Source organism: Alligator sinensis, unplaced genomic scaffold, assembly GCF_000455745.1.
Source record: "Alligator sinensis unplaced genomic scaffold, ASM45574v1 scaffold216_1, whole genome shotgun sequence".
Classification (NCBI taxonomy): domain Eukaryota; kingdom Metazoa; phylum Chordata; order Crocodylia; family Alligatoridae; genus Alligator; species Alligator sinensis.
This window is the reverse complement of record NW_005841868.1, coordinates 21692-39412: the sequence shown is the minus strand read 5'-3', so window position 1 is coordinate 39412 and position 17721 is coordinate 21692. Positions and strand designations below refer to the sequence as shown.

The 17721-nt window shown below is 42.5% G+C and overlaps 1 protein-coding gene across 1 annotated transcript in view; it reads right to left on the bottom strand.

Moving 5' to 3' along the window:
* Positions 1–3714: 3714 nt before the first annotated feature.
* FBXO21 (F-box protein 21) overlaps positions 3715–17721 on the bottom strand; it is a gene marked incomplete at its 5' end in the record, with an annotated part of 34352 nt that continues 20345 nt past the window's right edge. The window contains 2 exons of the mRNA XM_006016842.3: positions 3715–7760; positions 13237–13394. Coding sequence (XP_006016904.1) covers positions 7582–7760; positions 13237–13394 — 337 coding nt within the window. The remainder of the gene's footprint in view (positions 7761–13236; positions 13395–17721) is intronic.

Here is a 17721-nt window from a genome sequence, read left to right as displayed (position 1 = left end):
GGGGAGGGAGGATTCTCATACAAGATCAACTCTCCCTAGTAGATGTGTCTGAAGAGTTGGATCACACTGAAGACAAGATAAGTTTTGGAACAAAATGATAACTTTAATACTATTAAAGTGGCCAGGACCAGGTAGAATACACCTGTGAGTTCTGAAGGAACTAAAAGGTGAAATGATAGAACTTTTGACAATAGTATGTAATCTGTTATTACAAATAAATAGTCTCTGTACTACATGACTGGTGAATTACCAACATAACACTCCTTTTCAGAAAGGGCTCCAGAGGTGATCCTGGGAACTACAGACAAGTGAGTCTCACCTTCCATCCTTGACAAGTTGGTAGAATCTATAATAAAGAATAAAATCATCAGTCACATGGACAAATCTGATCTGTTGGGGTAGAATCAGCACAATTTTTGTAAGGGACAACCTTGCCTCACCAACCTGCTGGAGTTCTTTGAGGCAGCTGTCAACAAGGTCCCTCATCAAAGGCTTTTTTAAAAACAACAACTGAGCTGCCATGGGATTGGAAGGAAAACACTTCCATGGATTGAGAGAGCTGGTTAAAAGATAGGAAGCAAAGGGTAGGGCTAAATGGCCACGTTTCAAGATGGAGAGAAGTAAACAAAGTGGTGTCCCACAAAGATCTATGCTGGGCCCTATTTTGTTCAACATTTTAATCAATGATTTGGAAATGGGAGTTCACACTGAACTCCACATTTGCAGATTATGATAAACTGCCAGGTAGTCAAATCCCAAGCTAATGAAGAGAAGCTGAGAAAGATCTCACCAAGATGAGTGGGCAAAAAAATGGCAGATTAAAACTTCAACCTCAACAAGTGCAAGGTAATGCACAATGGAAAACGTAAGCTCAATTATATGTACATGACTAGCTGTTAGGATTCAAGAGAAAGTCCTTGGAGTCATTGTAGATATTTGTCTAACATTAGCTCACTGTGCGGTGACAACCAAAAAAGCCACAAAAGCATTGGGCATCGTTAAGACAGGCACTGAAAACAAAACTGAGAACACTGTCATATTATTGTATAAATTCTTGGTATACCCACATCTTGAACACTATGTGTGGTTCTGGGCCCATCTGAAAAAGGATATAGAATTAGAAAAGGTACAGAGAAGGGCAGCCACAAATGAGGAGGTAGGGAGCAGTTGCCATACCAAGGGAGACTAAAAAGACCTGGCTCGTGAAGGGTATAGACCGTTATCCACCAGGTCCCAGAATACTACCATTACAGTGTACCCACTGAAATTCATGAGACACAGGTTTAAAACTTAACAATTTTTTTTTTGTTTTAAACACAGCCTGTAGTTAATTTGTGGAACTCATTGCTATAGGAGGTTGCAGAGGCAGATAAGATAGCCAGGTTCAAAAAAGGATTAGAACAGCGATGCTGGCTCATGAACGAGATACAGCCTGCAAAGCTCGTGCAAGTGGCCCATCACCAGGAAGTCAGTACAGGTAAATGCTCCTGCCACTCCTCCGTTCCTAAAGCATCCACTCCTGCCACTGTCAGAGATGGGATACTGGATCAGGTGGATCATTGGTCTGACTCAGTATGACACTTATGTTCTTTCTTATGCCGTTGTAAGAAGTCTTTAGGATTTGAGGTGAACACTTCAGAAAACCAAACTATGTTAAAATTTAACTCCTGCCCGTTTTATATTTAGAGAATGCAGAAAGACCAGACTAGACAACTACTTAAGACCAGGTTAGATGGTTACTTTACTTCCTAAAGCTCAAGGGACATTAGTTAAGACTGCAGGAATTCTTCACTCTGACAAATGTGTTCTACCAACAGCTCTAAGGTAATTGCATGAAAACCTCACAAGACTTCTAGTTCGTAGTACAGTTGATTTTCTGCTTTAAAATAAAGTGAAAAAAATCCAAAACAGAAGCTGTGTTTTATTATCAATATTTATTTTATTGGAATTTTCAAAGTCAGAAGAGAGCCATAGCACCTGGGGGCAAAGGTGCCCACCCACTGAATAAAAAGTATTGCAGGATAAAATACAGTTGGGGAAAAACTACAGCACCTCGAAAACCATGTCAGCCATTAGAGACTGAACATTCCCCCTCTCAGTTATAAGACAGCCGTCCAATTCTACATCATTTCAGAATTGTACAAGTGAAATACAGGCAGGATCAAAAAGACTGTTGAGTCACAACAGCCATACGTTCACTCTCCATCATGAATATGAAGCATATGTTACACAGTAAACTGAATGCTGGCATCCAGTATTGAGCATTCACTGCCCTCTCCAATTGAATAAATCAAAACAAGGGTAAACCAGAACATTCAGGATTGGAATGTGCATTTAATGGGAGAATAAAGCTTTTCTGAGGAGGAAACTGGATGAAAGCCCTTATTTTTGATCTTGGGGATAAAGAGCAGTACTTTCTGTAACAGGTGCTTACCCTTAAGACCCAACTGGGAATAGGTGAGCATTCCCAGATATGCCTGCAGTTCAGGAGCTTCCTTGTCTTGATCAGTCTTGTACTCAAAACAAGCCTGATAAACTGAGAATAGTACTGTACTGCCATATCATTTATGCCATTATTTTTTTTTAAGGGAGCCCAGTCTAATTTATCATCCACTTTCCATATTTTGTAAGCCTAATATATACTGATCTCCCAAATTTTCCTCCCATTCCTTTCTCTTCTCTGTCTTATTGCACGTTATCCACTGACAAAAGCTTTATAAGTTGCTATTTTTAATACAATTAAATACACTATTGGTCTCCAATGAACTCCTAAAAGACAGACAGGAGGTAGCCTTTGACATTAATTATTCTGGAGATAAAGGATGAAGACAATGGTATTAGCTGCAGCAGAAAGTACAATTTTTTCACAAATGTTCAGTATGGGCACCGACAAACGTGGAAAAAAAAAGACAAAACAAAAAAAACCATGCTTTACTGCAGCAGTGCGTTACTTGACCCAGCTCCGCAGCATCTGTATAAATTGGATGCTTTAGCAGGGCTTTTTGACGCTTTTATCTAACAGCTGATTGAATCAGCTATTAGATAAAAGTGCCAAAAATCACCACTAAAGCGCTTACTTTATACAGACACTGGGAAAGCCAGGTCCAACTAATACAATGCCTCTTTTGGGCATGCACTGGCCTCGGCATGGGAGCGCACTGAGTTTAAAGTGCTGGTTTTTCTTCCCCTCCTCACCCCCCATATGCAAGTAGCCTATATGTTTAGTGTGGAAAAGAGGAATTTGATACTAGTGTGGACATATATGAATATCCCCTTTGCTTTGTGGAGAAGATACTAAGCAGAGGTCCATGACAAGAGAGGAACTGTGTCTTCCAGTTTCTCTGGAAAACAGGCTACATTATTTTTAAACCAGGGTGGATAATATTTTCTCTGTTCATATTAGCTAGATCCGCTCACACAATGGTTCAAGAAAATAAAGAAGTTCCAGGATTAATAGCCTCCTAAAGTAAACAGTATGAACTGGAGCCAATTCTACAAAATGTGCACACAAATTAAGGACTCGAGCTGGAAGTGTCCTGCTGATGTATGCATCCAAGTGAAACAGGAGCCACCTTTGCAAAATATCTGCAACATTGGACAGGCATTTCTTCAAAATCAGATTTACCTCCTGTCTAATGTCCAATAACCAATAATAAATACTTACTTGCCTTGAAATAATTTATTTTCACCTGGAATTTTTTTTTTTTTTGGGGGGGGGGGGGCAGGGAAGTATTATTTTGGCAGGCTAGTGAAATGTGTTCCTCGCACACCAACATTATGTGATCAATGGACACAGGGGTATTGCACCTACTCTGCTAAAATTTTGCTGATAGCTATAGAAGGTCAGTTAACATCTGCAAATGGATGGACAAATGGAAAATAAATTTCCCCTATTGAGACAGAAAGGTTACAGGATACTAAAAATGTGATTAGGAAAATGGAACATGGTGGACCTACAGAAATATTTAACATAATTACAACAAGTCTTCAAAAACAACAAAAACAAAGACCACAACAATATGCTTAAATTCAATTTGGAATGGCAAGTGCATAAAGAACTTTAGGGGAAAATTAGTTGTACCATTATATATAATTAAAACCGGTGGTTTACGAATCATTTTACAGGACACACTTCACTTTACAAAACTGTGTTTTAACTTAGAAGGCTCCTCCTAAATAAGGAAGGTCAAAACCAGTCTGGTTTTAAAGGCAGGTTTTTATCAAGGCTAAAACAACTCAAGAAAAATTTGGCTTTGGCTGTATGCTTGAATTAAATGACATCTTGTAATATTGTCAACAGTCTAATCTTCCTGGGGTAGCATGCACTGATGGTAAGTTGTGGCTAAAGTACTGTTCTACTCTGAGAAGTGATTTTGAAAATGGCACTGCACTCTTTAGATCGATTTTCTCTAGGCAGAAATCAGCTCTGACATTTCTGATCACAAGTTCCTACTATTTTTTAGTCCTGTTAGCAAGCAAGCAAGCAAGCAAGCAAGCAAGCAATTCCTTCTTGTGCAACCAGGCTGCCTACTAGGTTCCTATCACCTTCGTTTCTGAAACGATGGAAAACAGGTGAGCTGCACAGGTGTCACCAAGATAGTAAATGCTCCTAAAGAACTTTTATTATTGGCAATGTAAAAGGAAAAAAAACAAACAAATTTAATTCAGATCCCAAACTGAATTTGCAGGACTAGCAAACAGAAAAATGTAACGGTTTCATATAAACTTAATGCATATGATAAGGAAGCTATAATTATACACAAAACCATACCTCTATAGAATTGGTTTGCAGAGCAGAACCATAATTTGGGTTAAATCTCACCATATATAGGACCATTTCCTTCTTGTATTCAGAGAAAGCTTTCAGCCATTCATGGGCAAGCAGAAGTGTTCTAAGGGTCCTAAAAATCACAAATACCTATGTGTACATAATATTCTCCAAACCACACATCCATAGTCTAGACAGGGTCAATCTATACTCTGTTATAGATGAAACCTGTAACTTTTGCCTGAAGAAATTAACTACACAGCTTATTTTAGTGTATGCTTGCAATAGTCTGTAAGATGAAAACACTGCAGTATATTACAGCAAGTGTTACCAGGGACAATTTTCAAAAATCAGTGAAAAAAAACAGTTAAAAACATCTATATGATATATCTGATCCAAAATCCATTCTTTCTAAAATATATAAAGTGCCAAAATAAAGATTTACATAACAGGCGATTAGGGCCTGTTTAGCATCACTGAATAAATAACACCGTTAAAAACAATCTAAATACATATTTACAATCATAATCCAAGGAGGCTGATACCTTTTAAAAGCAGAGGAAAATCAAACAGCATTGGATGAGGCGGCTGAAATAAATCCCTACATGACCAGAGTTTGTGTAGGAGCTTGGTTATAAATCCCATAGATATTCAACAGCAGAATAATACTTGGCATTTATATATCACCTTGACTGAGAATTTCAGTGCTTTGCTAACCATTTTTATCAATGCCCAAATATTAGACTGCTCACTTTGTACCAAAGAAAAATGAAGTACAGAAAAGCAAACTGGTTTACACAACTTCACAGAGCAAGAGCTCGGAAGAGAACTAAGGAATCCTGACTGCTAATACTGTCTCTCTACTATGTAAAAAGGTAAGATGCACAATGGACTAGAAATTAAAACCAAACACAGACAGTGTTTCTATGTATGCTGGCAGAATCCCTCCAAATATGGGAATTGTCCAGGATATCCTACAATTTACAATTCAACCCCTCCAAACCAGGGAGTTTGACTTTTAAATCTCGGTTTTTCACACTTGGCAAAAACTATTTAACTATATGGCTCTCAAACCATGAGCAGGTTCACAGCATCTCCTGCCCCACCTTAATTCCTAATAAACCCAATCTGAATGATTTCCTATAGTGCTGTTTCAGTTATCTTTCCTTGTCATCAGCACTAACCACACAGTTCTTCCCTTTGTTGTATCCTCAAGTTTTGAGAACCCAGAAGATCACCAAGACTTCACTATGTAAAAGCACAGGGCACTTGTTAAACATTCAGAAAAATACTGCATGCAGATCAATGATAATCTTGAAAAGAAGTGTGCACAAATTAATGTACAGAGACATTTAAAATTGTACAATAATGTGTCATTTTACAATACAGGGGAGGATAACTAGGTCTCACCTCTATAACCACAGAGTAATTAGACACAATGACTGCAGCGTGTTCAGCGTTATCAATTTAGAAAATAAATTACTGTATGTATTTTTCATACCTTTATAAATACTTCAGCAACTTCACATGTAATTCCTAAGGAAACTTAAAAGAAAACAAACATATACTGTTTTTTTACATTTTGCATGCATCTACATGAATGCTACTGTGCAGCTGTTACTGTGCAGTAGCATATTAGCACATTAGTTGGTGTTGTGACGTGCTACTGCACAGTATTATTCAGCTACTGCACAGTCAGTGTCTCATGTAGATGTGCCCTTCTAGGCTTTGCAGGCTCTGTCCATTCAGTCTCCTTACAACTCTGGCTTCCTGAATTCCTGCAGGCAACAAATCTGGACAAATGACTCCTTTCCCCCTTCCCAGGGCATTGTTCTTTTTTGACAGAAAGAAAGAAGACATCAAGATAGAGGAAACACCAGCATTGTTTCCCAGATTTGGGTACCTGCTGGCTTTCATGGCACAATCAGACCTGATCACTTAAGATAACTAGAGATCACTGATGAGAGCCTTCAGCAGTCTGTCACCTGTAAATGACTGTTCCATTAGCAAACTAAAAGTTTTAAAAAGTTGTAACAACATGAAGGCATGGAGAACATATATGACCAGGTCACATATTCAACATCATGAAGGGAACCAATTAATAATAGGAAGAAAAATATGGGTTAGAATATGGGCCCAACAAGTTTACTAGGGACATAGCTAGGAGAAATAGAAAATAGCTATGAAGTCACCTTCAAAATGATTCTGTTCTGTGTCTGTGACTGCTAAAAGCATTAATTTTAGCTGGTCTTTTGGAATTACAGTTGAACCTACAACCATATTGAACTTTGCAATTTTTTTTTGTAAGTTCCAGTGCCACTGTGAAGGCTGTTAGTTGGAATGCTAACTACCATGAATACCCAGGAAACAATTACTATACAGGTAACAATCATGGAACTTTAGAGACATTAAAACTATTATATACAAAGTATCTATACAAAAATTGCAATTGTGACCAACCTTCCTATCCATAAAATGGGGTTATTTCAGACTAGAGATGTAATATGCTTACATCCTAAATGTGGAAAATAAATTACCACGCTAATGGTAAAAGCATGACCTCAAAGAGACACCACACTCTATATAGTGACTGTCACTTCAGGATTATTAATGTCTTGCCCTTGACAACCAATATATCCCAAATTAATTGGACAAGTGTAGGCAGATGGTAACTGAGTAGTTATTGGATATATGTTATATCACATGTTACAAAGTGCAATGCAATACTTGGTCAGCATGAAAATTGGCTTCTATACTCCCATCCACAGAGGATACAGCAGCTGTGATAAACTATTTTCTGTCCTTGTGTTCGCTCATTCCTTGTTTGAGCTATAGTTCTTTTGGATTGTTGCACATGTGAGCTCCAAATCCTCAGGATACCTCATCTCCAGCTCAGTGTTTGCTAGGTAGTGCATGCCTGTAAACTCTGAAAAATAACGGCCAATATCAGGGTGAGGGATTTCATGAGGCTCTGTATTATATTCCAGGTTCTCTGCAGTGAAAGAAAAGCAGAAATTAACACCACATGAATTTGCTGAAATGAAAAGGCTACTTGTTTCTGCTTCTGTTTCATCATCCATTAAATCCTGAAGCTCTAAGAACAGCTACAATAGCTGACCCTTGAAACTAAAAACAAAGAAAGAATGAGTGCAAATTAATGCAGCTAATCTCTGGGGTCTCATCCATTTGGTTCTCAACAGCTGTACTTTAGTTTTGATACCACTGATAAGCAACTGTGCCTAAGAACAGTGCTATCTAGAATTATGGCAGAGCATTGCAATGCTGACTGGCTCTTGCTCTGCTGTCATTTATGGGTAGGAACCTACCAAATTCACAGCGGGAGTGGAGCACGCAACAGCTCCTTTAATCTTGGAGATTCCCCTGTGTGTGTCGTCCCCCACCTCCCGGCATGTTGCTGACTGGCCAGGAAGCAAAACGCTGTATTTAAAGCCATGGTTTTTGCCTCCCCATTGATCAGGAGTGAGCGCACACCCCAGTCCCACCGTGAATTTGGTAGGTCCTTATTTATAGGTGTCACTTTTCCAGACAAAAAAAGGACAAGTTCACCATCCAGGTTCAAAGTAGAGAGAGAAGGACATCTAGAAGTTAAATCCCAATCCTGTAAGTACTCCAGGCAAGGAGAAGCTACAGAACTGGGCCCTGACCCCCACGGACAACAGACCATTCCCAAGAGGGGTGCTTACATACTGCAAAACTACCTGAGGGTCAGAGCAGCAGCCAAATGTATTAAAACTGCAGAAGGAAGAACATGAAGTTGCACTCTGAAGCCTTTGATGTACACAGCGAGTTTTTGAGGTAAGTGTAGCAGGCCAAAATTAACTTTTAAATATAAATTTCTCAGAATAAGCATGCAGTAAACAAGTGTTCACTCTGTACCATGATGTACCAAAAATATTGCACCAGACCTTTTTCTCTTGGTAAAAATTACCTGTTAGCCACTGCATACAACCAGGTTAAATTAAAAAAAAAGAGAAACAACAGTGCTATACTTAGAAGATGAACCAATGTCTCTGACTTTGCTTTGTTAGATGAAAAGCTCTCATTATTTGTGTAATGCAGCACTGCTGTGTAGTGACCAATTAGTGCACACTCCCTGTGGAGGGCTAGAGTGCTGCAACTTATACTTGGCACTAACTGGTATTGGGAGTAGTGGGGGAGAACAGGGATACAAACTGCACACAGCACTGGATTTGGCTGATCTGTAATGCTTCCTTGGGACACAGACAATCACTTGGGAAATGAGCCATTCATCCCCCAAGGCAAATCCAATTTACAAAAGTGAGCATTTAAAAGTAAAATTAACCTATTTGCTTTACTTATTGCAAGGCATTACTTTCCATTACTTTTTATACCCTGCCTCACCAAAGAGCTAAGGGTGTGGCATGGTGGTTTTGTTACACTGCCTAGTAAAGTATCTTTTTCTTTTACTAAGCAACTTCAGTTTAAGTGGGAGTCTGACGAAGGGAGTTTGGCTGTGCAGTAAGCAATGCAGAACCTCAAACCTCAGGGAATAAAATGACGGTGATTTGAGGGATGGGGAAGAAAAACAAAGCTAGAAAGCTCACTACTAGACAGGGTGGTTAAGAAAGAATACTAACCAACAATTTTAGAGAAATGACATTTTGCCTGCCCTGGCACAAAGTAAATAAAGTGGAAGATAAGAGGGAAGAACTGGGATAACAGAAAATAGCACGTTACAGAGCAGGTGTTTTGAAACCAGCAACTAAACTGATAATTCACAAGCAGCACAGCAAAACCCACTCAAAATTACTGATAGCATGTTTAGAAGTTATTTTTGGTCTGATCTGTTAACATTTTAAAAAACAAGATTGTTTGTTATTCTCGCTGTAGAAACCCACTTTCCCCCCAACCCCCTTCCCTCTCCAGAGCAGAAATTTGAAAGCTATGCAAAAAAATCTGCATGTAGTTTGAAAAAAGCAGTTCAGGACAATCAGGCCCAGAGGAAGTAGGTAATTGCAAGAAAGGACAAAATTACCTTGCAACAAATTCGATTCTGAGCTCAGAAATTAAAAAAACAGAACAAAACCAGAATGTTGTGAAGACTGCCCAGATTGCAGAGTAGCTAGGGGAACCTGGGCGCTGGAATCCATATTATAGCTGTGGATATATTTTCTGATGCATGTATAGATTGCTCAATGCAAAGTAAAATACTTGGGAGATCAAGAACTCCAAATCTCCTTGCATTTTACACCTACTGACCTTTAAAATTGAGAAAGATAACTTTTTTTAAAGTTACTTAACATTTGCTTTCACATATGTTACAAAATTATGTTAGACAGCACCCTCTAGTGAAAGAGCCGAATCATATTTAGTCAAAATAATATTGCTTGTCAAGTTTCATATGCAGTTTTTAAAGTAAAAGAAAAAAACCCAGAATCAATCTTCAGAATAGCCCTAGGATGCAGACACTGAATCTCTACTGAACAGATAGAAAATGGAGACGAAGTCAGCCACAGAAGATGAGAGGAATTTAGTGTCAAAGGAAAGATTATAATTCAGAAATAGGAGATAGGACCTTCTGCCTTCTGACTATCAGAAAATTTCCTTTCTTAGTTCACTGCATTAGAGAACTGCTGAACAAGTTCAACACAAGTCAGTGTGCAGGAAAATGAATAACTCCATTATATGATTATTCCTATCGGTGTTTTTTCCAATTCCTTTTATAAGCAACACAAACAATATACAAAGTCAGGAAATTCAATGATAAGGATGGCACTTCATTTTTCTCTTATTGTACCTATGGAGTGAAATCCATGATATGCAATTAGACCTTGTTAAAGGTTGTTTATAGGTTCACAACTCTACTGATGGTCTTTCAGACTACAGTCAAAAATTGAACCTACTCCCCTAAATGTAGCAAAAGTTTACATGGTAAAAAGTTGACTGCTAATATTTTTACAGTGCTGTGGGCTATACTCGAGTTGGCTTTTGAATTTACTCTTGATAGCACCGTTCTCACTAAGGAATTATGTGGACGCCCCAGAAGTGAGGTAGGTCATTTTAAGATCTAATTATCAGTTTCATTCCTGCTTCAATCTTGAGCAGTTAATGTAATAATAATGGACTGCAGGTTCTCGACCACCTGGGCGAGAGCAATCATCGCCTACTAGAATTCACCATCCAGTGCAGGGTGTCAAAGCCTGCAGCAAGGCAGCAGCCCTGGACTTCAGGGGGCGGATTTCAATGAGGTAAGGAGACTAGTCAGGGAGGCACTGAGGTCCCAGAGGGGAGGGGAGTTGGGAGTCCAGGAAGAGTGGTTGTTCCTTAAGGAGACGATTCTCCAAGTCGAAATGGTGACAATCCCAACATGGATCAAAGGGGGCAAGAGTGCTCAAAAGCCCTCATGACTCATCAAAAGCATCCAGGAACGTCTCAAAAGCTAAAAAGGAGGCATACACCCAATGGAAGGGAGGGGCCATCACCAAGGAGGACTATACCTCCATTGCACAAGACTGCAGGGGGGCTGTTAGGAAGGCTAAGGTGGAGATAGAACTGGGACTAGCATCCTGGATCAAGGACAACAAGAAGTCCTTTTTTAAATACGTAGGGGGTAAAAAGAAGGTACTGGGTAATGTAGGGCCTCTGCAGGATACGCTAGGAAATCTGGTAGTCACACCAGATGACAAAGCTAATCTCTTTAACAATTTCTTTGCCTTCATCTTTTTGAGCAGGGACTGGGGCATCCCCCCCACTGGGATCCCCGACAGACCCAGGGGAGGCGCAGCCAGACCCGGGGTCAGTGAGGACCTAGTTAGGGAACTTCTGGTGGGACTAGATGTATTCAAATCAGCAGGTCCTAACGATCTCCACCCCAGAGTGCTGAGGGAATTAGCAGAGGTCATTGCCGGACCCCTGGCACAGCTTTACTAGCACTCATGGTGCTCTGGTGAGGTGCCAGATGACTGGAAAAGGGCCCATGTGTTCCCCATTTTCAAAAAGGGAAGAAGGAGGACCCACGAAACTATAGGCCTGTTAGTCTTACTTCGGTCCTGGGGAAGCTCTTTGAGAAAATTATCCAGGAGCACATCTGCAAGGGACCAGCAGGGGAGATCATGCTTGAGGGCAACCAACATGGGTTCATTCGAGGCAGGCCCTGTCAGACCAACCTGGTGGCCTTCTACGACCAGGTCACAAAATCCCTGGACACAGGTGTTGCAGTGGATGTACTCTTTCTGGACTTTAGGAAGGCCTTTGACACTGTCTCACCCCATTTTCATCAAAAAAATTAGGCGACTGGGGTGTCAATCCCTACACAGTCAGATGGGTCGCAAATTGGCTCGAGGGCCGCACCCGGAGGGTGGTAGTAGACGGGTCTTTTTCGACCTGGAGGGATGTGGGCAGTGGGGTGCCCCAGGGCTCAGTCCTTGGACCCACGCTGTTCAACATCTTCATCAGCGACTTGGATGAGGGGGTGAAAAGCACCCTGTTCAAATTCGCGGATGACATTAAAATGTGGGGAGAATTGGGCATGCTGGAGGAGAGGGACAAGTCTAGACAGGTTACAGGGGAGGACGGATGAGAACAGGATGAGTTTCAATACTGACAAGTGCAAGGTACTGCACCTAGGGAGGAAGAACCAGCAGCATACCTACAGGCTGGGGAACTCCCTTCTAGTCAGCACAAAGGCAGAAAAGGATCTTGGTGTCATTATTGATTCCAAAATGACTGCGTCCCAATGTGGGGACACGGTCAGGAAGGCCAACCGCACCGTGTCATGCATCCACAGATGCATCTTGAGCAGGTCCAAGGAGGTGATCCTCCCCCTCTATGCGACACTGGTCAGGCCGCAGTTGGAGTACTGTGTCCAGTTCTGGACGCCGCACTTCAGGAGGGATGTGGACAGCATCGAGGGGGTCCAGAGGAGGGCCACTTGCATGATCAGGGGCAGCAAGACAGGCCCTACAAGCGGAGGCTATGGGACCTGAACCTGTTCAGCCTCCACAAGAGAAGGCTGAGGGGGGGATCTGGTGGCCGTCTACAAACTGGCCAAGGGGGACCAGTGGGCTATGGGAGAGTCCCTGTTCCCCCGAGCACTACCGGGAGTAACGAGGAATAATGGCCATAAGTTGACTGAGAGTTGATTCAGGCTAGATATCAAGAGGCAGACTTCAGTCAGGGCAACTAGGATCTGGAACCAACTTCCAAGGGAAGTGGTGCTCCCTCTTACCCTGAGGGTCTTCAAAAGGAGGCTAGATAATCACCTAGCCAGGGTTGTTTGACCCCAGCATCCTTTCCTGCCCATGGTAGGGGGTCAGATTTGATGATCTGCTCAAGTCCCTTTCGACCCTACCAACTATAAAACTATGAAAAACAAATAATACTGCAATATTAATTTTCTTCAAGCATTAAGAGCAGCAAGATAGTTCCCACATGTGCTAAGCAAATAAAAGTACACGTCAGTTTCTCAAGCTGACTTAGTTTCTCACCCTGAGCAGCATATCTGCAGGATCCATCCTCCACCAGCACATTGTAGAAAGGCTGATGGGGACCATGAGGCAGGCTATGAACATTCATATTTCTAATCCATTCATGTCCCATCATGCAGGTGGGATCCCAGCCATATATCACACAGTTGTAGCCATATCTATATAAAAAAAAAGAAGAGTTGCACAGCTAGGTATTATTCCTGAGAGACCAGGACAGACACTAAACAATATGGAAGTGACAAATTATGTCATCCAGTGCTGGCTCATATAGAAGATTTAAAAAAACTGTAGCAAAATTCATATTCTTCACCAGGTTTGGTTCCTCAGCCCTCTCTGAAGATGGGCAAACAGCTGAGCAGCTTGTCCTTGATTTGGCATCTTGCTGTGAATTAAGCAGGTCACAAACAATTCAGATATGCAGAATCTTGGTTCTATATACTGTTATCAGTTACCCTGTTAACTGAATTGGTAGATAATCTGCCAGACAATCCTGTTGACAGTACACATAGACATCAATATGCTGTCACATGATGGAATTGGGGGGGGGGGGGGTGTTAAAAGGGAATAACACACAAGAATGGCCAGACTGAAAGAATATTACATTTGCTAAATTAAGTATTCCATTAAGAAAAACTAGTTCTTATCCAAACTTATTTCAACATTGGTGTATACAATCATATGGTCACATATTTCTTTTTCTATAGGGTACCCTTCTCCTACAATACCACTGTCACTAAACACCTTGGGCCTGCATATCAAGAGCCCCCTTTACCTCATAACCAATTCAGTCTTAGAGCAGGTACAGACTGTGCAATGAATGATGTGGGACTTCTTGGGTGGGGAGAAAGGACACCATAAATTGTAATTTTATCATATGTTACTCAGTTACTTTATAAAGTAACTTAGTTATTTGTTACCTAGTTGCTTATTTGTAACTAAGTATTTGTAACTAGGTTACTTATTTGTAACTTCAATGCATACAATACAAAGTAACTAGGATTGTAATACATATACACTTGGGCAGCTGGGGGAGAATTAAGGATGCAAAGACAACCTTAACTCTGGCATTTCCCAACTTCTGAGTGCTCAACTTTGCAGCCTTAAAGCAGTGTTTATTCAGTGTGGGTATTTTGGTGTAATCACGTATTAAGACCACAACTGACTGCTGAAGATTAAGAATTGCAGTGTTCCACCTTAAACTTGGAGAGAGCCACAGAAAAGTCATTTTGAATATGCTAGTATGTAATGGAGCTGTTATGATGCTAATTTTTAATCCTATCCATTTGGCAAGTACAGACTTCTTGTGACAGAGATCCTTTAATAATATTCCCTGAAATATGACAGCAGATTGGAACAGTCCTCTTCTATTTTAATTTAGTGGTCAAAGAACAGATTTTTTTTAAATAAAGAAAACACTTGTTTCCTTGACTGACCCAAACAGCTTTATTCTCCCTTCAAAGGCTGAAAAAGCAATATTACCACTGCTCCTGCCTCACCCCCATCCCTTAAATCACTTCAGAGATGCTGACACCTCTCTTTTTACTCCAAGGCTGAACAGCCCCAGCCTATCCTTCACTATGGTACTCAGCACCTAGAACAGAACAGAAAAGCATAGCTTGCAGTAACCCACAACTCTTGCAACACAGAGCTCCGTCAGCTGCACATGATTATGAAACAGCTTGTTGGTCAAAGATAAGTAGTACAACCCCCAATTAAAACAGTATCTTCTGAAGACTTAGGCTTCACTGATTAGACATTCTTGCAACCTAAGCTTGTAATAGCCTCACATGCTAGCCCTAATTCTGGGGTAACAAATAGCTTGCTATCAAATAGCTTGAGCTGATTTACACAATTGTAATGGTTTTGTCAAGTTTCTTTCAAACAAACTGAATCCTCACATGATTCAAGTACAAATATGATGAACTAGGGAAGACTACAAGCAGTATATAGCACCAATTACAGTGAATTTGAAAACCAAAGCAAATAATCAAAACAAAATGTTAATAGCTGGAAAGGAGAAAACTTGTGTTTTCCCAAAATTGTGGGGGGGAAGTCGGGGAGAAGAAGATATGCAAACTTATTTGCTACAATCAATCCCAGTCAAATACTGGAAGAGAATCTTCTGTCAAGCTATTAAAATGCAAACTGACCTTTAGCTTACACTGATTTTTAACAGGGTGACCATTCTGTTGGGTGGGCAATTTTGTTAATTCCTGACATTGTGATTATAGCATTCTGGTAAAGATCCCAGAAACAAAGTCTTTTTTTTCTTTAATATAAGTAGGCTGGCAGAATCCAATTTTTATTTTATTTTTTTAATTTCGATGGCCAAAATTGACGTATATTTATAAGCATTTCTTTCAATGTTTATCAACTTAAATTTTCAGGACTGCACAGAATTAGGACTGTGGAGGACAGACAATTGAGTAATAATTGTACGCTGTTAAAAGCCTTATATGCCTCACATGTTAAAATATATAAAAGTAAACACCCATAAATCAGTAAATCATACCTGCTTTAAATCATTGTTTATTCATCAAGAAAGAGCCAGGCAGGCAGGGACCAGAAAAGAAGGGCTTCCAGAGGCAGGAAGCAGCTCCCTGCTTCCCATGGCCCCTTAGGGAGTGAGGCCCACCTGGCGGGCACTAATGGAGGAGTGGCCCGGCTCCAATGGCCATGGCCTCCCGCCCTTCTGGCTGGCCCCATGGACATCCCCATGTACCCTTCCCCAAGCATGTAGGGGCTGGGCCAGAGCTCTGGGAATATGGGGACAGGCAGTGTGAATGATTGGGGCAGGATGTGTGGGGGTGCCCCCAAGGCCCAGCCACTGCCCCTAAACCACCCAGAGGGGCAGGAGGCCAAGGACATCAAGGAGTCAGCCTGCCCCTCTGCTGGTGCCCACCAAGCAGGGCTTGCCCCATAAAGGACTGCAAGGAGCAGGGAGCTGCTTCCCACCCCAGGCTCGGCAGCCACCGCCCTTCCCGTGTTCCCAGAGCTCCTGCACAGCTCAACTCCTGCATAACTGGGGAAACGGCTAAACTCCCACTGAGCCCCATCATGCAGGGGAAGGGCCAAGTTCAGCAGCTCAGCAGGAGTTTGGCACCCAATTCCCGGCTGGGATCTAGGCAGAGTGAGTAGCCAACAGCACCAACCTCCTGGCTGCCAACAGCCCTGTTCCTTCATCCTCCTCTCCCAGCACAGCCCCACCTTCTGCAGCAGCATCCCAAGCCACTGCCAGAGGAGCAGTGCACAAGTGGCACAGCCAGGGTTCCCCTTATCCCACCTGCAGCTTCCACTGCGTGCGTGCATACGCCCCCCCGTCATGGATTTCTTTACCCCAGTCCCAGATTTTATTTTTTTTCCTACACACACACACACACACACCCCTTCTATAAAATTTTGATTATTACAGACAGAAATATTTTTCCATCTGTCTGTAAGTGACAGGCGAAATTGATGTTTATCAAGAAAAAAAAAGTAATCCTACCAAGCCTATTGATAAGTGATTAATTGTACGGCAGCAACTGAAAGGTCAAAATTCCCCTCATGACCTTAAATCTGGTCTTGATGCACTTAGTGAATTAGAAGGACAGGTGAAGAAGCATCTCTCTACCAGTATGCCAGGCATCAAGATTCAGATGGGTCAGCTTAATGATTCTTTCACTGAGTAAAGCAGAGGCGGGCAATTATTTCAGGTGGAGGGCCACTTACCCAGTTTTGGCAGGCTGTCGAGGTCCACGTGGGTAGCCCTTCCCCTTGACAGGTGCCCTACCTCCAGTCACCATCTTGGGACAAGTGTGTCCCAATGTTTTGGGACCAATGTCCCAGGGCCAGCACTGGTGGGGCCCAAAGCAGGGCACAGGCTGGCAGGGGTCTGTGGAGCTGGGCTGGGCTGCACCAGCAAGGAGAGGGGGGAGCTGGCATGGCTCCATAGAGCCCCTGCCGGCCAGGACCCCGCGCTCCTGCCACTCTGCTCTGGGCCCCACCGGCACTGGCCCTGGGGCACCGGTGAGGGCCCCGTGTTCCTGCACCTGCTCATTCCCAGTGCCCCCCAGCCTTGCGGTACAGGAGCGGGGCTGTGCACAGCCCTGACCCCCTGCTCGCCAGCAGGGAAGAAGCCGGTGCTGAGCATGGGAAAAAGCGACCCCTCACCCACCCCATGGCTGGCACTCCCTGCTGCAGCCACTCGCAGCCCGTCTGGGGCTGCCTGTGCCTGCTCCGGACAGCCACATGCGGGCCGAGTAGCTGCAGTGTGGGGCGCCGGCCACGGGGTGGGCAAGGGGCCGCTTTCTCCCCACCTGCACTCAGCTTTTCCCCAGGCCACTTCCCTGCCCGGGGTCCTCCCCTGCCCTTCACCCCACCCCTTCCCTCTTACCTGAGGTTCCAGCGTGGGGCAACCACATGCCCCCAGGCCAGAAGACCCTGCTGGGGCTTTTGGCTGGTGGGGCGGGGCCAGGTGGATCCTGCTTTTGTGGGAGCCTGCCG